Below are 23909 nucleotides of genomic sequence, written 5' to 3' on the forward strand. Positions count from 1 at the left end.
CCTTATCTAGCTCATTCTAGGCTATTCCTTTTCTTTTAGTGAAAAACTCTGGAATGAATAGACCACCATAAACTTTGAAACAAGGGGATCAAGCCGGGCGTGGTGGCGCATGCTTGTAATCCCAGAACGTGTGAGGCTGAGACAGGAGAATCACACAGGTTTGAAGCCAGCCTCAGCTACTGAGTGAGGCTCTCAGCAACTTAGTGAGACCCTGTTTCCAAATAAAGTATAAAATAGGTCTGGGTGTATAGCCCGGAGGCAGAAAAGCCCCTGGGTTCCACCCCCAGGAAGACACACACACACACACACACACACACACACACACACACACACACACAAAATAAAATAAAATAAAAAAATAAAATGAAACAAGGGGATCCTGGAAAGTACATGGTTTTACAGATAAACCATTATACATTTTATGACTAGTAAGTACAAGAATCAGGCTTGAGTTGGGCATGGTGGCACATACTTATAATCTCAGTACTTGGGAAGCTGAGACAAGATGATCGCAGGTTCAAGAACAACCTCAGTAAGTAGTGAAACTCATCAACCTAGAGACCTTCAAAATAAAAAATAAAATAGGACTGGAAGTGTACCTTGGAGGTAGAATGGCCTGCCCCTGGCCCTAATCCCCAGTACCAAAAAATCAGGCTTGATTTTTATCCCATTAAGATATATGATTATAATGCACTAAATAAAAAATTTATTTAAAAATAATAATAAAAAAATCAGGCTTGAACCAAAATTTGATCAGGGCGATCAGGGCGATAATAGTTCACTCTTGTGACATGCTACAGGAGTGCTTACTCTCAGCTGGCAGTAAACTACCTACTAAAAGGGAACAGAAGCCAGGCATGGTGGTGCACGCTTGTAATCCCAATACTTGGGAGGCTGAGACAGGAAGTTCACAGCATTTGCAGCCAGGCTCAGCTACTTAGTGAGGCCCTTTGCAATTTAGTGAGACCCTGCTTCAAAAATAAAGAATAAAAAATAAGGCTGGGAGTATATATTGGAGGTAGAATGGTAGAATGCTGCTGGGTTCCATCCCCAGTTACACACAAACACACACATACACACACACACACACACACACACACACACACACACACACGGAAAAGGGAATAAAGATGTCAGGCATAGTGATACACACCTGTAATCCTAGTACTTGGGAGGCTGAGACAGGATTGCAGGTCTGAGGACAGCCTCCAGCCTCAACAATTTAGTGAGGCCCTCCATAACTTAGTGAGATCATCTTTCAAAATTAAAAAAAAAAAAAAAAAAAGAACAGGAGCCAGACATGGTGGTGCACGCTTGTAATCCCAGGATTTGGGAGGCTGAGACAAGAGGATTGCGGTTTGCGGACAGCCTCAGTTACTAAGTGAGGCCCTTTGTAACTTAGTGAGACCCTGTTTCAAAATAAAGAATTAAAAATGGTCAGGAGGTGTAGCTCTGAAGTTGAATGCCCCTGGGTTCCATTCTCAGACCCGTTTAAAAAAAAAAAAAAAAAAAGGTCTGAGGGTGTAGCTTGAAGGTAGAATGCCTCTGGGTTCACTCCCCAGAACCACTCCACACACACAAAAGTGTGTGTGTGTGTGTGTGTGTGTGTGTGTGTGTGTGACAAAGTAGCCAAAAATGGTGATGTATGCCTATAATCCCAGTACTTACAGTACTTGGGTGTAGTTCTGAGGTAGAATGACTTATGTTCAATCCCGAGTACAAAAAAAAAAGGGAACTGGACTTTTTTTTGTGGAACTGGGGATTGAACCCAGGGTTCTGAGATACATCCCCAGCCTGAGTTTACTTATTTCTTTTTTGTGATACTGGGGACTGAACTCAGGGGCATTCTACCTCTGAGCTACACCCCCAGCCCTATTTTTTTTTTATTCTTTATTTTGAAATAGGGACTCACTAAATTGCACAGGGCCTAAATAGCAGAAGCTGGCCGTGAACCTATGATTCTCTGGTCTCAACCTCCCAAGTACTAAGATATTGTTTTGAAATAGGGTCTTACTATGTTTCTGAGGGTCTCACTAAGTAGCTGAGGCTGGTTGTGAACCTTTGATCCTCCTGTTTCAGCCTCCCAAGTACTGGGATTACGAGTGTGTGCCACCACGCCTGAGTGAACCTAGGGGTCTCACTAAATTGATGGCTTCATTAAATTGCTGAGGCTGGTCTCAAATCTGTAAGGGAGAGTGCCTGACCTCAGAAATCTTTCTTTCCATCCATGTTTTTCAGCAGCACCAGAAAAAAAAATTTTTTTTAAATCAAGTTTTAAAAGCCACTAACTGAGCCGGGCGTGGTGGCGCACGCTTGTAATCCCAGCATTCGGGAGGCTGAGACCTGGAGGATCATGGTTTGCGGACAGCCTCAGCTACTTAGAGAGGCCCTCTGCAACTCAGTGAGACCCGGTTTCAAAATAAAGAATAAAAAATAGGACAGGGGGTGTATAGCTCAGAGGTCAAATGCCCCTGGGTTCCATCCCCAGACCCGCAAAAAAAAAAAAAAAAAAAAAAAAAAATTTAAAGCCACTAACTAGGTTAAGTTGAAGAGTCAAAGGAGACAGCCTTTTCCTTAAGGAACCAGAGAGGTGGGTGGTATTTGTTCCTGCTGTTTTGACGGCAGTGAAGGGGTGGGCAGGCAGAAGAGTTGTGCTGCTGATGGTAGGTGAGTTTTCTCACCCAGAAACATCTTCTTCAGATGGGTGTTCCTCCTTGGTATAGAATATCAAGGCAGGTAATAAAATTCCATTATTGCTGGGTGTGGTGGAGCATGCTTGTAATCCCAGTACTTGGGAGGCTTACAGGAGGATTACAGGTTCACAGCTAGCCTCAGCTACTTAATGAGGCCTTACCAGAGGCCCCAGGCAACTTAGTGAGACCCTGTTTTTTTTTTTTTTTTTTGTGGTACTGGGGTTTTTGGAAACCTTTCTACCTCCGGGCCACACTCCCAGACCTATTTTTATACTTTTTTATTTGGAAATAGGGTCTCTTAAGCCAGCGCAGCTGGCTTTGAACCTGTGAGCGATCCTCCTGTCTCCGCTTCCCAAGTGTGAGGATTACAAGGGTGTGCCGTCATACCTGGCAGAGACCCTGTTTTGAAATAAAGAATAAAAAAGAAAATTGGGCTGGGGATGTAGCTCGGAGGTAGAATGCCTCTGCGTTCCACAAAAAAAGCAAGCAAGCAAACAAACAACTCCATCATCACCTGTATGAAATAACTTTCCTTGGCTTCCTCCTGGCCTCAGCATCACTCCTGCAAGCTGCTGTAGTAGGGATGGTTTATAGTGGTCAATCTATCAGCACCCAAACTGCCCCACCCACACAGCATTAATACTGGGTGAAGGTGTACTTTCCTGAGGGGGAACAGAGCCCACCATACTAGAGATAAGACCTCTGGGAGAAAAGCCAGATGGATTAGGATAAATACAGTTTTTATTTTTTCTCCTCCTCCTTTTTTTGTGATTCTGAGGGTATAGCTTGGAGGATTGAACTCAGGGCATTCTACCTCTATGCTTACACCCCCAGCTTTGTTTTGTTTTGAAACAGGGTGTCACTAAGTGCTAAAGCTGGCTTTGAACCCATGATCTTCCTGTTTCAGCCTCCCAGGTGCTGGGATTACAGGTGTGCACCACCAGGCCACTGTCACCATATATACTTTTTGTGTGTGTGTGGTACTAGGGATTGAACCTAGGAGCTTTTTATCTCTGAACTATACTCCTAGCTCGTGTGTGTATGTGTGTGTGTGTATGGCACTGGGGATTAACCCCAAGGGTCATTTTATTTATTAACCCCAGCCTGTTTTATTTATTTGGAAACAGACTCTCACTAAATTGTGGAGGGCATTGTTATATTGCTGAGGCTGGTTTTGAACATGGGATCCTCCTCTCTCAGCCTGTCATGTACTGGGATTACAGGTGTGTGCCACCATGCTTTTTATTTATTTTGAACAGGGTCTCGCTAAGTTGCTGAGGCTGTCTTTGAACCTGCAATTCTCGTCTCAGCCTCCCAAATACTCAGATTACAGGCGTGCACCACCACAACTGGCCAACATTCTTTTTAATAAGAGAGCTGGAGAAGGACAGGTTAGGCAGTGAACATTTAGCTTGACATAAGCTAGTTTATTTTTATTTATTTATTTATTTATTTATTTATTTATTTATTTATTTTTGTGGTACTGGGATTCCTGGAAGCCCTTCTACCTCTGGGCTACACTCCCAGACCTATTTTTTATACTTTTTATTTTTGGAAACAGGGTCTCTTAAGCCAGCGCTCACAGCTGGCTTCGAACCTGCACGATCCTCCTGTCTCTGCCTCCCAAGCACGGGGATTACAAGCGTGCGCCACCACGCCCGGCTTTTTAGAAACTTGATTTTTATAGTCTGTTGTTTTGGTCCCAGCATTAAGGGTCAGCACTCTGAACTCACTGATTCACTGATTAAAATGATGACAAAACAGTTCCTTGCATCAGTTAATGGCCTCCCAACAGCTAGTATAGGTAGTGTTTTGGATACCTGTTTCTTCCAAAAATTGTGTTGTCATACTGATATAATCCTCACCAGGTGGGATGAACTCTATAAATCAGATAAGATAAACCCTCATTTTGTTAGATCAGTGGCAGGATTTCCACGTACTACAAATCACTGCTATACTGACTTTCTCCAAGAGTACACAGGTTATTTTACAGATCGAAGACCTGCATCCCAGATTTTCCAGGTCACTCCGAACCTCAAATAGCTTATCCTATTCCTCCCATAAGTATTCTCCCAAGATTGTACTCTGGCTTGGGAACACCTGTCAGTAAATTCTAGCTTAGGCCCTTTTGGCAGCACTTCTTCCACCTTACTTAAGAGAAAGCACAGCCGGGCGTGGTGGCGCACGCTTGTAATCCCAGCATTCAGGAGGCTGAGACAGGAGGATCGCAGTTCGCGGACAGCCTCAGCTACTTAGTGAGGCCCTCTACAACTCAGTGAGACCCTGTTTCAAAATAAAGAATAAAAAATAGGGCAGGGGGTGTAGCTCGGAGGTCGAATGCCCCTGGGTTCCATCCCCAGACCTGCAAAAAAAAAAAAAAAAAAAAAGAAAGCACAGTGATCATGCAACACTACCCTTGTTAGCACTCACCTGCATATCTAAGTTGCCTCAAACCAATTTTCTGCTGAGGACAACCTATCACTGGACTATACTCTCATCCCCCATCCCTTTTATTTTGAGACAGGGTGATAGCCCAAGATGGTCTTGAACTTGCAGTCCTCCTATCTCAGCCAGGTATGTACCACTGAGCCTTTTTTTTTTTTTTTTAAGGCACTGCGGATAGAACTCAGGGGCTCACACATGCTTGGAAAGTGCTCTACCACTACGCTACATACCCAACCCTTTCCCAACTAGTTTATCAGCCACTTGAAGTCTGGGGCTATGTTTTAGTTATTTCTATTTCTGTTTAGCTTACAGCTCAGCAACTGTACAAAGCACCCCTACACAGTGGTGGTTAAGATTGTAAATCTGTGCAACTGAGATAGGATCCGGATTCACAGCCAGCCTCAGCTACTTAGTGAGGCCCTCCACAACTTAGTGAGACCCTGTTTCAAAATAAAGAATAAAGCCGGGTGTATTGGCACACTTAAAATCCTGGCATTTGGAAGGCTGAGATAGAAGGATCCTGGTTCGCAAACAGCCTCAGCTGCTTAGTGAAGCCCTCTGCAACTTAGTGAGACCCTGTTTCAAAATAAAGAAAAAAAAAATAGGGCTGGGGGTACAGTTCAGAGGTAGAATGCCCCTGGGTCCCATCCCCAGGACCATGAGGGTATGGATTCAACCCCCAGCACAGAAAGAAAGAAAGAAAGAAAGAAAGAAAGAAAGAAAGAAAGAAAGAAAGAAAGAAAAGTTAAATTGGGTACATGCTTGTAATCCCAGTACTTGTGAGGCTGAGAGACAGGACAATCACAGGTTCGAAGCCAGCCTCAGCATCTTAGTGACCCTCTTGGCAACTTAGTGAGACCCTGTTTCCAAATAAAATATAAAATAGGTCTGGAGGTATAGCCCGGAGGTAGAAGGCCCCTAGGTTCCATCCCCAGTACCACACACAATAAATAAATAAATAAATAAATAAATAAATAAATAAATAAATGCCAAGAGCAGTGGTACATGCCTGTAATCCCAGTACTTGGGAGGCTAACACAGGAGAATTTCAGGTTTGAGGACAGGCTCAACAAGTAGTGAGACTCTCATCAACTTAGACTCTGTTTAAAATAAAAATAAAATAGGGCTGGGGGTGTAGCTTGGAGGTAGAATGTCCCTGGGTTTAACCCCAGTACCCCCTTCACACACACCAAAAGAATTAAAATTTAAAAAAAAGGATGGAGATGTAGCTCAGAGGCAAAAATGCCCCTGAATTCAATCTCCAGTGTCAGATTGAAAAAAAAACAAAAAACTTCATCAATACTTTACATGACCCAGCAATTCCATTCCTAGGAATTTATCCTGTATACTTACATGTAAAGAATACTATATATATTATGGGATATTCATTTCAGCAGCACATGTACTTTCAAAACTGAAAACCATAATTAGGGACTGGTTAAACTTATAAAATATTTGTACAACACAATACTATGCAGCTACAGAAAGAACCAGATATGTTTATAAATACCAACATCAAAGGAGGTCTGAATGGTATACATTCTTATGATATACTTGTACTAGCATAGAACATCTCAAGGAATATACAAGAAACTTAACAGTGGTTGCCTCTGGGGAGGGGACAACCCAGGGGCATTCTACTTCTGAGCAACACCCCCAGCCCTATTTTTTATTCTTTATTTTGAAACAGGGTCTCACAAAGTTGCAAAAAGCCTCCCTAAGTAGCTGAGGCTGTCCACGAACTGCGATCCTCCTGTCTGAGCCTACGAATGCTAGGATTACAAGGGTGTGGCAACATATCTGGCTCCCCAGTCCTATTTTTCAGTTTTTTTGTTGTTTGTTTAGGTGGTACTGGGGTTCCTGGAAGCTCTTCTACCTCCGGGCTACACTCCCAGACCTACTTTTTATATTTTATTTGGAAACAGGGTCTCTTAAACCAGAGTGGTTGGCTTCAAACCTGCGCGAGCCTCCTGTCTCCCAAGTGCAGGGATTACAAGCATGCGCCACCATGCCTGGCTTTTTATTTATTTATTTTTGTGGTACCCCGGATGGAGCCTATGGCCATTGTACCTCCGAGCTAAACCCCCAGTCCTAGTTTTTAGGCTTTTAATTTTTGAAACAGGGGCTCACTGAGTTGCAAAGGGCCTCACTAAATAGCTGAGGCTGTCCGCGAATTGTCTCTGTCTCCTGAATGCTGGGATTACAAACCTGCACCATCATGCCCAGCTCTTTTTATTTTTTGAAACAGTTTTACTGAGTTGCAAAGGGCCTTGCTAAGTAGCTGAGGCTTTTTTTTTTTTTTTTTGGTGCAGGCAATTGAACCTATGGTTGATCTATTCTGAACTATATTCATAGCCCTATTTTTTTTCCCCAGTATTGGGGATGGAACTCAGGGTCTATCTCCAAGCTACACCCCCAACCCAATAAAACATAATTTTTGTTCTTTATTTTGAAACAGGGCCTCAAGTAGCTGAGGCTGGCTGTGAATCTGCAATCCTCATCTCAGCCTCCCATTATTTTTTGAAATGGGGTCTCACTAAATTGCAAAAATGGGCCTCAAGCCTATAATTCTTCCACCTCAACTTCAAATTAACTGGGGATTACAGACATGCACTATCACACCTGGCTTGCTTTTTCTTTTGGTGGTACTGGGGGGGATGGAACCCTTCTACTCCCAGGCTACACTTCCAGACCTATTTTATATTTGGAAACAGGGTCTCTTAAACCAATGAGGCTGGCTTCAAACCTGCGAGATCCTCCTGTCTCCTCCTCCCAAGCATGGGGATTACAAGTGTGCGCCACCACGCCTGGCCTCAATCTGTTTTGAAACAGGGTCTTGCTAAATTGTTAAGGCTTGCCTTAAACCTGAGATCCTCCCATCTCAGCCTTCCAAGTACTGGGATTACCAGGATACACCACCATGCTGTGTGTGTGTGTGTGTGTGTGTGTGTGTGTGTGTGTGTGTGTGCGCGCGCGCGCGCGCGCGCGCGCGCGCGCTGGGGATTGAACCCAAGGGCGTTCTACCTCCAAGCTATACTCCCACCTCCCCCCCCCCCATTTTGTGGAGCTGGGGATCGAACTCAGGAGCATTCTACCTCCGACCTACACCCCCAGCCCTATTTTTTATTCTTTATTTTGAAACAGAGCCTAAGTAGTAGAGGCTGTCCACGAACTGCAATCCTCCCGTGCTGGGATTACAAGTGTGTGCCATCATACCTGGCTCCAGCCTGTCCTTTCTTTCTCTTTCTTTCTTTCTTTCTTTCTTTCTTTCTTTCTTTCTTTCTTTCTTTCTTTCTTTCCTTTCTTTCTCTTTCTTTCCTTCTTTCGCCATACTGGGGATGGAACCCAGAGGCATTCTACCTCTGAGCTACAACTCCAGCCCTATTTTTTATTCTTTATTTTGAAACTTGGTTTCACTGAGTTGTAAAGGGCTTCACTGACTAGCCAAGGCTTTCTGAGAACCGCAATCCTCCTGTCTCAGCCTCCCAAATGCTGGGATTACAAGCGCGTGCCATGCCTGGCTTTATTCTTTATTTTTGTGGCACTGGGGATGGAACCCAGGGGCATTCTACTTCCGAGCTATAGCTCCAGCCCTATTTTTATTCTTTATTTTGAAACAGGGTCTTGCTGAGTTTCAAAGGGGCTCACAAAATAGCTGAGGCTGTCCTCAAACCAAGATCCTCCTGAATCAGCCTCCTAAATGCTGGGATTACAAGAGTTTGCCACCATACCCAGCTCTATTGTTTATTTTTAAACAGGGCCTCACTAAATAGGTGAGGCTGGCTGAGAACCTGGATTCTCCTGTTTCCGTCTCCCAAATACTGGGATTACAAGCATGCGCCACCACGCCTGCTCCAAGCTCTATTTTATTTGTTTATTTGTGGTACTGGGGATGGAATTCAGGGGCATTGTACCTCCAAGCTACACCCCTATTTTTATTATTTAGTATTAAATAGGGTCTCACTGAGTTGCAAAGGGCCTAAGTAGCTTAGGCTGTCTGCGCATTGCAACGGTCCTGTTTTAGCCTCCCAAATGCTGGGATTATAAGCATGTGCCACCACACCTGGCTTTAGTCTTTTTTTTTTTTTTTTTTTTTGGTGGTACTGGGGTTCCTGGAAACCCTTCTACCTCCAGGCTACACTCCCAAACCTATTTTTTATACTTTTTATTTGGAAATAGGGTCTCTTAAGCCAGCACTGCTTGCTTCGAACCTGCACGATCCTGTCTCCACCTCCCAAGCGTGGGGATTACAAGCGTGCGCCACCACGCCTGGCATAGTCTTTTTATTTTTATTTATTTATTTATTTATTGGAACCCCAGGAAACCCTTCTACCTATGGGATACACTCCCAGTCTATTTTTATATTTTTATTTGGAAACAGGGTCTCTTAAGCAAGCATGGCTAGCTTCAAACCTGCGTGATCCTCCTGTCTCCACCTCCCAAGCGCGGGGATTACAAGCCTGCGCCACCACGCCCGGCCAGTCTTTTTATTTTTTGTAACTTTTTATGTGGAAACAGGGTCTCTTAAACCAGCAAGGCTGGCTCCTAACCAGCGCGATCATCCTGTCTCCGCCTTCCAAGCGCGGGGATTACAAGCGTGCGCCACCACGCCCGGCTAGTCTTTTTATTTTTGAAACAGGTTCTCACTGAGTTGTGAAGGGCCTTGCTAAGTAGCTGAGGCAGTCTGTGAACTACCATCCTCTGGTCTCAGGCTCTCAAATGCTAGGTTTACAAGCATGAACCACCACACCTGGCTTCCAAGCTCTATTTTTTGTGTGTGGTATTGGGGATTTAACTGAGAGACATTCTACCCCCAAGCTATATCTGCCAGCCCTATTTTACTGTTTTATTTCAAAGTAGAGTCTCACTACTTGCTGAGGATGTTCCTGACTCTGTGATCCTCCTTAGTCTCCCAAGTACTGGGATTACAGCTGTGTGCCACCATGACTGACTTCTAGTTTTTGAAACAGAGTCTCAGTAAGTTATGAAGGCTGGCAGTGAACCTGTGATCCTCCTACCATCTCAGTTTTCTAAGTACTAGCATTTCAAGTGTCCACCACCATGCCCAATATATTTTTCTTTTCTTTTCATGCTAGGGTGTGTGTGTGTGTGTGTGTGTGTGTGTGTGTGTGTGTGTGTTTGGTGGTACTGGGGTTTCTGGAAACCCTTCTACCTCCGGGCTACACTCCCAGACCTATTTTTACATTTTTATTTGGAAACAGGGTCTCCTAAGCCAGCGCGCGCGGCTAGCTTTGAACCTGCGCGATCCTCCTGTCTGCCTCCCAAGTGCGGGGATTACAAGCGTGCGCCACCACGCCCGGCATACTTTTTACTTTCTACCATGTATCTTTTTTTTTTCTTTTGGTGGCTAGAGATTAAATTTAGGGCCTTGGCCAGGTAATCCTAGTACTTAGGAGGCTAAGACAGGAGGATTGTAGGTTTGAGGCCAGCTTCAGCAAGCAGTGAGACTCATTAACCTAGCAAGACCCTATTTCAAAATAAAAATAAAATAGGAGGGTCTAACTAAATTGGCCAGGCTGTTTTCAAATCTATATACTCCTGTCTCACACTCCCAAGTACTGGGATTATAAATGTGGGCCCCAAGCCTGGCCAACTGGTACTTTTCACACGGCTATAAATTAATTATGGGCCAGGTGTTATGGTACACGCTTGTAATCCCAGCATTTGGGAGGCTGAGAGGTGGATCGTGGACAACCTTAGCTACTTGGTGAAGCCCTTTGCAACTGAGACCCTGTTTCAAAATAAAGAATAAGCTGGGCACGGTGGCACACACTTGTAATCCCAGTACTTGGGAGGCTGAGACAGGAGGATTGCACAGGTTCGAAGCCAGCCTCAGCTACTTAGTGAGGCTATCAGCAACTTAGTGAGACCCTGTTTCCAAATAAAATATAAAATAGGCCTGGGAGTGTAGCCTGGAGGTAGAGAGTCCCTGGGTTCCATCCCTAGTACCCCCCAACAAGAATAAAATATTAGGCTAGGGGTATATCTCAGAGATAGAATGCCCCTAGGTTCCATCCCCAGTACAACACATACAAAAAAATTATGGATCCAGAAAATTTTTGATGTTCATGAAGCTAAACTAATTATTATTATTATTTGTAGTGCTGAGGAATAAACCCAGGACCTCAGGCATGCCAAACTAGCATTCTACCACTGAGCTATATCCCCATTCCTACTAGGCTAATTTAAATTTTACCTATCAGCCGGGCGTGGTGGCGCACACTTGTAATCCCATCACTTGGGAGGCTAAGACAGGAGGATGGCACAGGTTCGAAGCCAGTCTCAGCTACTTAGTGAGGCTCTCAGCAACTTAGTGAGACCCTGTTTCCAAATAAAGTATAAAATAGGTCTGGGAGTATGGCCCGGATGTAGGAGAGCTCCTGGGTTCCACCCCAGTCTGTCTGTCTCTCTCTCTCACACACACACACAGGAAAAAAAAATTTTTTTTTTAACCTATCATGTGGCATATAACTGACAGTTAAATAACTTGGAGTTCCAGTTCTATCTCTAGTGAATGATAAGACATTTGTCTATAAGGAAAATAGAAGAAAAAGTCATGGTTACGTGAGGCTACTTTGAGCAGCAGTGGTAGTGCTCCTTTCCTTGTGAAGCCCAGAGCTATTACTGGCTACGTAAATCAAATTTAAGATAAACCTAATTTCTCTTCACTGAAGAAAAGTCAAACTGGAAAATTTAGGAGAATATATATAGCATGAGATCCTAAATGCATTATGGTATTAGACATGTTATTTAAAAAAACAAACCCCGGGTTCAATTTCTAACACTGATATATACACATGTACACACACACACACACACACACACACACACACATACACACTACATACAATTTGTGTGTGTGTGTGTGTGTGTTAATGGCGATGGAACCCAGCGGCCTTCTAACTCCAGGCTATGGTACCTCTGACCTATTTTATTTTTTTATTTGTAAACAGTCTTACTAATTTGCTGAAAGGCTCACTGAGTAGCTATGGCTGGCTTTGAACCTATGGTCCTCCTGTTTTAGCCTCCCAAATACTGAGATTACATGTGTCACACTTGGCTAAGATCTCTTTTAATAAAGAAACATTTTTAAACCTGTATATTTTTGTGTATGACATTTATGCTTTGAAAAAGGTCTAGAAGGATGTATGCTAAGTTATTAATAGTCATTAGCCCTGAGGAGTGAAATAAAAAAAATAAGTAAAAATATTCTTTTTCTATTTCTGTATTATTACTATTATTTTTTTTTTTGCGGGTCTGGGGATGGAACCCAGGGGCATTTGACCTCCGAGCTACACTCCCTGCCCTATTTTTTATTCTTTATTTTGAAACCGGGTCTCACTGAGTTGCAGAGGGCCTCACTAAGTAGCTGAGGCTGTCCACGAACTGTGATCCTCCAGGTCTCAGCCTCCTGAATGCTGGGATTACAAGCGTGCGCCACCACGCCCGGCTTTATATTTCTGTATTATTTGATGGTGGTGATGGTGGTGGTGGTGGTGGTAGTGTGTGTGTGTGTGTGTGTGTGTGTGTGTGTGTGTGTGTATGTGTTACTGAGAATAAAATCTAGTAGCATCCTTCCTCTGAGCTATACCCCTAGCCCTATTTTTATTATATATATATATATATTTTTGGTGGTACTGGGGTTCCTGGAAACCCTTCTACCTCCGGGCTACACTCCCAGACCTATTTTTATACTTTTTTATTTGGAAACAGGGGGTGTCTCTCTCTCTCCCTCCTCCCTCTCTCCCTTCTCTCTCTCTTTCTCTCTCTCTTTCTCTCTCTCTCTCTCTCTCTCTCTCTCTCTCTCTCTCTCTCTCTCTGTCTCTTTGTGTACTGGGGTTCCTGGAAGCCCTTCTACCCCTCTGGGCTACACTCCCAGACCTATTTTTTATACTTTTTTTTTTTTAAATTTGGAAAAAGGGTCTCTTAAGCCAGCACTGCTGGCTTTGAACCTGCACGATCCTCCTGTCTCCACCTCCCAAACGCGGAGATTACAAGCGTGCACCACCACACCTGGCTGGAAACAGGGTCTCTTAAGCCAAGCCAGTGTGGCTGGCTTTGAACCTGCGCAATCCTCCTGTCTCTGCCTCCCAAGGGCAGGGATTACAAGCCGGTGCCACCACGCCCAGCTTCCTATTTTTATTTTTTTTTTGTGGCACTGGGATTGAACCCAGGGGCATTTTACCTCCAAGCCACACCCCCAGCCCAATTTTTTCTATGTGTGTGGTACTGGGAGTAGAACCCAGGGGCTTTTCTACCTCTGGGCTATACTCTCATACCTATTTTATACTTTATTTGGAAACGGTCTCACTAGGTTGCTGGGAGTCTCACTCAGTAGCTTAGACTGGCTTCAAACCTGTGCAATCCTCCTGACTCAGCCTCCCAAGCGCTGGGATTATAAGTGTGTGCCACCACGCCCAGCACCTCCAGGGCAATTTTAATTTCGAAACAGAGTCTCACTAGGTTAATGAGAGTCTCACTATTTACTGAGGCTGTCCTTGTACCTACAATCCTTCTGTCTCAGCCTTTCAAGTACTGGGATTACAAGTGAACGCCACCATGCTCAGCCTATTTTAATTTTTTATGATACTAGGGATTGTGTGTGTGTGTTACTGGGAATTGAACTCAGGGCTTTCTACCTCCAAGCTACACCCCCAGTTCTATTTTTTATTCTCTTTATTTTTTGGTGGTACCGGGGTTCCTGGAAACCCTTCTACCTCCGGGCTAAACTCCCAGACCTATTTTAATACTTTAAAATTTGGAAACAAGGTCTCTTAAGCCAGCGCGACTGGCTTCGAACCTGCGCAATCCTCCTATCTCCGCCTCCCAAACACGGGGATTACAAGCATGCGCCACCACTCCTAGCTTATTCTTTATTTTTAAAAGGTCTCACTAAGTTGCAGAGGGCCTCACTAGCAGCTGAGGTTGGCTGTATTGGGATTACAAACGTGTACCACCACATAGGCTTATCTTCAATGTTTTTATGGTCATTAAAAAAATCTTCAGCCAGGCGTGGTGAAGGTCTGGGAGTGTAGACTGGAGGTAGAAGGGTTTCCAGGAACCCCAGTACCACACACACACACACACACACACACAATAAAATATTTTTCTGTAAGGTTTTAATTTCAATTTCAAGATCATTTAGACAAATACGTGTTTTCCCATCTGTCTGGGTGGTTAAATACAGTCTTGCCTGTAAATAGCGACAGGCCTCTTAATCCTTTAAGATTGCTTCAATACCTGTATTTCCTATGAAGTATAGGTAAGCAATTAATCAGGAAGGCAGGGTTTTTCCCTGACACCTAGCAGGCTGATGGTGGTATTGAACAAATTCCCCCAAATAGGTGATCAACCCCATGGAAAATGGTCTTCCCAGGGACTGAACCCAGGGGGATTCTACCTCCAAGCTACACCCCCAGCCCTATTTTTTTTATTCTTTATCTTAAAACACGGTCTCACTGAGTTGCAGAGGGCCTCACTAAGTAGCTGAGTCTGGCTGCGAACCATGACCCTCCTGTCCCAGCCTCCCAAATACTGGTATTACAAGCGTGCACCACCACACAGGGTTTGACTATTGTTTTCTTTATGCAAACACAGACATAAACTCCCACCCCACCCCCACACATACACACAAGCTCTCTCTTTCAATCTGCTCAACCAACCTGAACCCTGGCAGCTCAGCTTCAGCCAAAGAGCTATGGGAAGCCCTGAGGCAGCTACGTTCTGCACCACTGCCATTGTGCTGGGCTCGGGAGAACACATGCTGGAGGAAGGAAAACTTATTAAATCATAGATGCTGGGGGTGAGTTGGGGTGGAGGGTCCAGCTCTGGCACCACCTGCTACTTGTAGGAGCTCAATTATACAGCCTGTCAAGGGCAGAGAGGCAGGGAGAAGGGTGCCACGATAACCTCTGGTTGCCTGGGAGAGCGGTTAGCAGCTGTGGTTTTTCTAACCTGCTAAATCCTCCTTTGCAACGTCACCATTCCCTATCCTAAGGATCCTTGCCCACAAGGAACAGATGCATCTGCTGGCTTTTACATTTTAATTTGTTCCCGAAGCTAAGCAACAGTGGACAAACGACTTGGGAATCAGACATTTTCATTTAAACACAGAACAAGCTGTCCGAGTGACTTCTACCCCATGTGGCTAAAAGCAAAACAGATATTGAAATGAAGTGGCTTGCTGCTGTGACACAAATGTGGCAACATTTATGCAGTTGCTTTTATTTATCTATAAAGATTGGCTGTAGCAATTATTGATGGGTAACATTTTAGAATAATACTAATTATATTGCTATAAATTTGGTTCAGGATCAGAACAGGATTCAGTAAAGGGGGAGAACATCAATTATAAAATCCCCAAACACTTACAACAAAGAAAGACTTTTCTTTAAACTTTTAAAAAACTTTAATTAAATGCTACTTTCCTATAGACTTCCCTGGACTGGTTTGCAGCCTAAGGTATAGCCTAAGGTAACAGGAAACATGGCTTTGGGCATTCTGAAGAAAATGCAGGTTAAGCTACGATGCCAAGCAGGGGACTGAAACCCTGATTCAAGTGTCAAATCTCAGGCACATACTGGGAGAGAGGCAGATTCTCATCTTTTCACCAGCTAACATTTCCCTTTTCTGTCTAATCCTGCTCAGTATACAATCCCCTCACTGCCTCTCCTGGTCAAACTACTGTCTAGAGGGAACCTGGCAGGCTTCTGTGGCTTCTGGTTAGGATGAAAAGGTGATAGGACTAGCTCTGACCCACTTCCTCCTGAGACAGCCTCAACAATGGGGACTTGCTGAGTAAGGCCTCTGCAGGTAGCTGGAAGACCTGGTACACTGGGAAGAATGTTTCCTACCCTTGAGAAACGTAGAAATAGTTGCCCCTGAATCCTGGCTGAAATGACCAATCAGAATCAGTCCATGTCACTGGGAAAGGTCAAGGGAAAGAACAGTTTCCCCTCCAAAAATGATAAAGAGGAAATAAGGAAAGAACAAAAGATATTTAGAATGGCACAAAAAGAGGCATAAACTTCTCTTTGTTATTAAATCTACCTATATGTTTCCTAAAGTCCAGTTATCAAGTTGAATTGTGTGAGACAGAAGAAAGGCCAACTGGAAATTCTCTCAAGAGTTCACAGCTTCAGGCTGAGAGGTCCTGGGTTTGCGCTGGGGGAGTCCCCTTTTGGATAAGGGATTGGGTGGGCAAGACTCCATGCTGGCTCCAGTTCCATTGATCCCTGCAGAGTGAGCCTGGCCCCATTCGTTAGTATTTCCTGGTGCCTGGGGTGGAGCGCTCTGATACCTGGAACCAGATGAATACCAGGAGCTGTTTTTGTAACGACCCACACTATCATGTCTCCCTTGGTTCACGGAGTCACTGGACTTTTGGCCTTGTGACCTGTAGCCTTGTCCTCCTCGTCTGTTCCCAGGCAACACCTAAGGATAAAAGAATATAGTGTTCAGGTGCTTTGGCATTATAGTGCCCCTTTTGTTCTAGCTTAGTTTACAGGAGTAATCTGAACGTATACTCATGGTATCCCATGTTTAGGATTCAGAGAATTCTGTCAGCCAATCTGACCTAGTCACTCTTTCACAATTAATACATCTTCTACTAATCTTTCCTTGTTTCTCACGCCTAGGCCTCTCCTATAGAGTACTTTATTTCTCTTTATATGAGCATAGGAAGAATGCTAATATGGAAGAAAGAAAATTATTTGAGTTGTTACAAACTCTCAATTGGACAAGTATCTTATCTCAAGTCCAAACTTTGCAGATCAGAAGGCATTTAAGATTATGAACATTTGGAATAATAAAAAAGGATCAGTATTTTCTACTTTGCTAAATATCATGAGCCATAGGTTAAGTCATGCTGTGTGACAACTAGTACATGTTTTTAATCATAATCCAAAAAGCTCATGCCTTATGGAATTTCTTTTTTATCCTCCAATTCTAATATACCGACTTGGAAAAATCACTGAGAGCACTCACTGCCTTGGTTCTTTTTTTTTTGTGGTGGTACTGGGGGTGGAACCCAGGGGCTTTTCTACCTCCGGGCTATACTCCTAGACCTATGTTATATTTTATTTGGAAACAGGACCTCACTAAGTGGCTGAGGTGGCTTTGAACCTGTGCAATACTCCTGTCTCAGCCTCCCAAGTACTGGGATTACAAGCATGTACCACCACGCCTGGCTTGTTCTTTTGTTTCTCCTTTAAATCAAGGAAACAAAACTACAGATTACTCTTCCAATTTCTAGAGTTTGCTCCCCACTGAAAAGGTTTACTTTCTCTTCCCCTAACATATTTACATTAGACTTCTGGTGAGCTGCTGCTTTTATATACATGCTAGAGAAACTGACTTTCAATGCTTGTCTACTTTGAGTGCATGACTCCCAGTGTGACTAATTACCAGGCAATATTACCTAAGCAGTGAAGATCACTGTCAACATTAAAAAAAAAAAATCAGAAATTCTTTTTTATGAATTGGGATTGAACCTAGGGGCATTCTACACCTAAGCGACAAACCTAGCCTTTTTTGTGTATTTATTTATTTATTATTATTTTTTTCTTTTGTTTTGTGGGTCTGGGAATGGAACCAGGGGCATTTGACCTCCGAGCCACACCCCCTCCCCTATTTTTTATTCTTTATTTTGAAACAGGGTCTAATTAAGTTCCAGAGGGCCTCACTAAGTAGCTGAGGCTATCTGCGAATGGTGATCCTCCTGTCTCAGCCTCCGAATGCTGGGATTACAAGTGTGCGCTACTATGCCCAACTATGTATTTATTTTGAAACAGGGTCTCGCTAAGTTGCTGAGGCTGACTTTGAACCTGCCATCCTCCATCTCAGCCTTACAGGTGTGTGCCATCCAGCTGAAAAAAAGCACTTCTTGACATTAGAAAGTCTAAACTGCAGGCTGGGCGTGGTGGTGCACGCTTGTAATCCCTGCGCTTGGGAGGCTAAAACAGGAGAATCGTGCAGGTTCGAAGCCTGCCTTAGCTGGTTTAAGAGACCCTGTTTCCAAATAAAATAGGTCTGGGAGTGTAGCCTGGAGGTAGAAAGTCCCTGCGTTTCATCCCCAGTACCACCAAAAATAAATAAATAAATAAAAAATCTAAACTGCAGCCTAGTGTGGTGGCGCACGCTTGTAATCCCCATGCTTGCGAGGCGAAGACAGGAGGATCGTGCAGGTTCAAACCCAGCATCTCTGGCTTAAGAGACCCTGCTTCCAAATAAAAAATATAAAATAGGTCTGGGAGTATAGCCTGGAGGTATAAGGCTCCCGGATTCCATCCCCAGTACCACCACCACCAAAAAAAAAAAAAAAAAAGTCTAAACTGCATAGGTGTTTGGAATATCTATCAATATTTTCTCACAAACTGGGTATGGTGGCACAAACTTGTAATCCCAGCATTTGGGAAGCTGAGACAAGAGGACCACAGTTCACAGCTGGCCTCAGCTACTTAGTGAGGCCCTTTGCAATTCAGTGAGACCCTGTTTCAAAATAAAGAATAGCTGGGCGTAGTGGCGCACGCTTGTAATCCCAGCATTTGGGAGGCTGAGACAAGAGGATCGCGGTTCGAGAACAGCCTCAGCTACTACTTAGTGAGGTCCTTTGCAACTCAGTGAGACCCTGTTTCAAAATAAAGAATAAAAAGCCAAATAAATAAATAAATAATAAAAATAAATAATAAAAAATAGGAAGCCAGGCGTGGTGGTGCATGGTTGTAATCCCAGCTCTTGGGAGGCTGAGATAGGAGGGTTGCTTAGGTTCAAAGCCAGCCTTAGCTACTTAGTGAGGCTCTCCGCAACTTAGGGAGACCCTGTTTCCAAATAAAATATAAAATAGGTCTGGGAGTATAGCTCAGAGGTAGAAAGCCTCTGGATTCCACCGCAGTACCACAAAAAACAAACCAAAAAAAAAAAAAAAAAAAAAAAAAAAAAAAAAATAGGGCTGGGGTGTGTAGCTCAGAAGTAGAATGCCCCTGGATTCCATCCCCAATACCCCCCCCCCCCACACACACACACAAAATCCCAGAAACTGGGATTGGACGGATGTAAAATAGATGTGAAATGGGAATAAAGAAAGAAAGGCTATATACTGAGCCATCAGCACTTAAACATTAACAACTGGGTGCCTATTCTCTTTCACATGATCACTGTGGAAGCCAGGTTACCTCCCGATGAGATTGGTAGGGCCGGCTGCCTGAGTTTGCTGTGGCTGAAAGAGTCTCTCCTGGTGTAGAATTTCTCTTGCTAGCACCTGTAAGGCTGGGAGTAGAGGCACAGGTAGAAGAGGAAGCAGTGGAGGCATCACTTGGACCACTCAAGGACACAGATATAGCTGAGCTACATCGGGATCTGGTTGAATAACTGTTCTTTGGATGGGACACTGAAACAGAAATATGAGGATTATGTAGTCACACAGTGGAAGAACACTTTGGATAATGTTTCCTTCATTATCTCTACTTCACAGTGAGCGATTTAAGATAAAGAACTGTCCACTTACATATTCATAAAGAAAAAGCTATAGAATGGGTAGTAGGAAGGAAAATCTCCTGTTTGCCCTCTTCCTTCACTCCCTCCAAATCCCCACTACTTTGTAAAGGAACTCTTAGAGACAGGAAAACAGTTTAAGATCAAGTTATCCATCACTGACTAATGATTTTTTTTTTGGCATTTCCTACTACCTAAACTCCTGGCTAAGGCTTCCAATGGCCAACTAAGTCTGGGAACAATAGTATGGGCCATATGTTCAGTTTCCTATGCAAGGAACATTTTAAAGTACAGACATTGCAAAGAAAAAGATAAATCATTGCTATTTTTTAAAACCCTGAATGATACCAAGTAAAAATAATCATGATCAGTTAAATATGAAAAGAACTAGTCTTTACAACAAATATGTGGCTTGCTCAATTTATTTTTGCAAAAAAACACAAACAAACAAAATGGCAATTTAAGCTGGACATGGTGGTATACACCTGTATTCCCAATACTTGGGAAGCTGAGATAGGAGGATTCCAGGTTTGAAGACAGCCTCAGCAAGTAGTGAGAGTCTCATCAACTTAAGGATTGATTTATCTTTTTCTTTGCAATGTCTGTACTTTAAAATGTTCCTTGCATAGGAAACTGAACATATGGCCCATACTATTGTTCCCAGACTTAGTTGGTCACTGGAATCCTTAGCCAAACCCTGTTTCAAATTAAAATAAAATAGGGCTGACAGTGTAGCTTAGAGGTAGAATTCTCCTGGTTTCAAATCCTAGTACCAAAAAAACCAAAACAAAGCAAAAAATAGCTAGGCATGGTGGCACATGCTTGTAATCCCAGTACTTGGGAGGCTGAGACAGGAGGATCTGGGTTCGCAGCCAACTTCAGCTATTTAGTGAGGCCCTCCACAACTTAGACCCCGTTTCAAAATAAAAAGAATACCAGCCTTTGGGAGGTTGAGACAGGAGGATCCGGGTTTGTGAAGAACCTCAGCTACTCAGTGAGGCCCTTTGCAACTCAGTGAGATCCTGTTTCAAGGTAAAGAATAAAAAAATAGAGCTCGGGTAGTGTAGCTCAGAGGTAGAATGCCCCTGGGTTCCATCCCCAGTATCGCAAAATAAGTAAGTAAGTAAGTAAGTAAATAAATAAATAGAATAAAAAATAGGGCTGGGGGGTTTAGCTCAGAGGTAGAATGTCCCTGAATTCAATCCCCAGTACTGAAACAAACAAACAAACAAACAAACAAAAACAAAAAACCTGAGAAACAAAATGGCAATCTAATTAAAAAATAGTATTTTCAAACTCATATGTTGTTAGAATCCAAGTGTAAACTGACTCCTCATATTTTGTTCTTAAGATTGGTCTAATGACAAATTAACAATTACTTCTTTTTTTTTGTTGGTGGTACTGGGGTTCCTGAAAACCCTTCAACCTCCAGGATACACTCCCAGACCTTTTATTTTATTTATTTATTTTATTTGTTTTTATTTGGAAACATGGTCTCTTAAGCCAGTGGGACTGGCTTTGAACCTGCGCGATCCTCCTGTCTCTGCCTCCCAAGCGCGGGGATTACAAGCGTGCGTCACCACACCTGGCTAACAATTACTTCTTTAGGGCCAACATTTCACTCTTTGGGGCAGGGGAACAGTACTGGAGAACTGACCTAGGGCTTCATGGATAATAGACAAGAGCTCTATCACTGAGCAACATCATCAGCCCCATTTCACTTTTATACTAAAACAAAACAAAACAAAACAAAACAAAATAAAACACGTGTAATTCCAGTACTTGGGAGGCTGAGACACGAAGATCGTGGTTTGTGGACAGCCTCAGCTTTGTGAGGCCCTCTAAAATTTAATGAGACCCAGCCGGGCATGGTGGCGCACGCTTGTAATCCCAGCGCTTGGGAGGCTAAGACAGGAGGCACAGGTTCAAAGCCAGCCTCAGCTACTTAGGCTTTGAGCAATTTAGTGAGACCCTGTTTCCAAATAAATTATAAAATAGGGCTGTGGGTGTAGCCAGGAGGTAGAACGCTCCTGGGTTCCATCCCCAGTACTGCCAAAAAAAAAAAAAAAAAAAAAAAAAAGAATTTAATGAGACCCTGTTTCAAAAATAAAGAATAGCCAAGCGCATGCTTGTAATCCCAGCATTTGGGAGGCTGAGACAGGAAGATCATGATTTGTGGCCAGGCTCAGCTACTACAACTCAGTGAAACCCTATTTCAATATAAAGAATAAAAAATCGGGCTGAGGGTATAGCTCGGAGGTAGAATGACCCTGAGTTCAATCCCCAGTGCCACAAAATAAAATAAAATAAGTAAAAAATAAAGAGGGAAGCTGGGTGTAGTGGCGATACCTGTAATCTCAGTACTTGGTAGGCTGAGACTGGAAGATCACACAGGTTCGAAGCCAACCTCAGCTACTTAGTGAGGCTCTCAGCAACTTAGACCGTATTTCCAAATAAAATATAAGATAGGTCTGGGGGTATAGCCCAGAGGTAGAAGACCCCTGGGTTCTATCCCCAGTATAATGATAATAATAATGATGATGATAAATTTTAAAAAATGAAATAAAGAGGGAAGCTAGGAGTGGTGGCACACACCTGTAATTACAGTACTTGGGAGGCTGAGACAGGAAGATCACAGGTTCTCGGCCAGCCTTAGCTATTCAGTGAGACCCTACGCAACTTAGTAAGATGCTATTTCAAAAATAAAGAATACAAAATATGGCTGGAGCCAGGGTGATTGTGGGTTTAAAGGACAGCCTCAGCAAGTAGTGAGACTCTCATCAACCTAGAATTTCCAAATAAAAAACAAAATAGGCCGGGAACGCTTGTAATCCCAGCATTCGGGAGGCTGAGACTGGAGGATCGTGGTTTACGGACAGCCTCAGCTTAGTGAGGCCCTCCGCAACTTAGTGAGACCCTATCTCAAGATAAAGAATAAAAAATAGGGCAGGGGATGTAGCTCAGAGGTCGAATGCCCCTGTGTTCCATCCCCAGACCCGCAAAACAACAAAAACAAAAACAAACAAACAAACAAACAAAAAAACAGGGCTGGGGTGTAGCTCAGAGGTAGAATACCTCTGGATTTTACTTCCAGTACCATAAAAAAAAAAAAAAAAGGACAGTTAGCTGGGCATAATGGTGTACACCTATAATCCCAACTACTTGGGAGGCTGATATAGGAGGATCAAGTTCAAGACTAGCCCAGGCAATTTACCAAGTCCCCTTCTCAAAATAAAAAGAGAAGCTGAGGGTGGTGGCACATGCTTTTAATCCCCACGCTTGGGAGGCTGAGACAGTAGAATTGCACAGGTACAAAGCCAGCCTCAGCTACTTAGTGAGACCCTATTTCCAAATAAATTATAAAACAGGGCTGGGGGTATAGCCTGGAGGTAGAAAGTCCCTGGGTCCCAGCCCCCTCAGTACCACTAAATAAATAAATAAATGGAGCTGGGTGTGTGTAATCTCAGCACTTGGGAGGCTGAGACAAGAGGATCCAGGTTCGCAGAGAGCCTCAGCTATTAGTGAGGCCCTCTACAACTCAGTGAGACCCTGTTTCAAAATAAAGAATAAAAGATAGGACGGGGGTGTAGCTCAGATGTAGAATACCCTTGGGTTCCATTCCCAGTACCACAAAATAAATAAAATAAAATAAAATAGGGCTTGGGTTGTATACCTCACACACTGAGACTCTAGGTTCAACTCCCAGTGTGGGCGTGGGGGAAGAGAAAAAGAAACAGAATGAGAGGACAGTGGCCTCATCACCTCTAGTACCCAGAATCTCTCACCATCTCACCTTGTCCAAATGCATCAATACTCTTCTTCAGAGTCTCTACATCACAGGTGAACCGGGCTACTCGTCCCAGATCCTCATCATATTTACGTTCACTAACAAAGTGCTGGAGAAAGGACAAAGAGCCTTTGTGTTAGACAACATTATAAATGGGACCTATAACATATACAGAATTATTTTCAATTATCTTCCTTTTTTGTGGTACTGGGGCTTGAACCCAGGGACATTCTACCTCCAAGCTACACTCCCAGTCCTATTTTTTATTTTGAAACAGGGACTCATTAAATTGTGAGGGCCTCACTAAGTAGCTGAGGCTGCCCATGACCTGCAATCCTCCTGTCCCGGACTCCCAAGTACTGGAATTACAAGCGTGCACCACCACAGGTGGCGGGTCATTGTCGCCGTCCTCCTCCTTCTCCTTTTTTTTTTTTTTTTTTTTTGTGGTACTGGGGATTAAACCTGGGGGCACT

General features: G+C 43.5%; 1 protein-coding gene across 2 annotated transcripts in view; it reads right to left on the bottom strand.

The window, feature by feature from the left end:
* Nucleotides 1–16280: 16280 nt before the first annotated feature.
* Nucleotides 16281–23909, bottom strand: part of SPATS2 (spermatogenesis associated serine rich 2) — a gene marked incomplete at both ends in the record, with an annotated part of 69911 nt that continues 62282 nt past the window's right edge. For both annotated transcript variants that reach the window (XM_080706081.1, XM_080706080.1), the window contains 3 exons: nucleotides 16281–16592; nucleotides 19331–19545; nucleotides 23443–23545. In XM_080706081.1, coding sequence (XP_080562207.1) covers nucleotides 16281–16592; nucleotides 19331–19545; nucleotides 23443–23545 — 630 coding nt within the window. The remainder of the gene's footprint in view (nucleotides 16593–19330; nucleotides 19546–23442; nucleotides 23546–23909) is intronic.

Source organism: Muscardinus avellanarius (assembly GCF_963383645.1).
Source record: "Muscardinus avellanarius genome assembly, chromosome: 11".
Taxonomy (NCBI): domain Eukaryota; kingdom Metazoa; phylum Chordata; class Mammalia; order Rodentia; family Gliridae; genus Muscardinus; species Muscardinus avellanarius.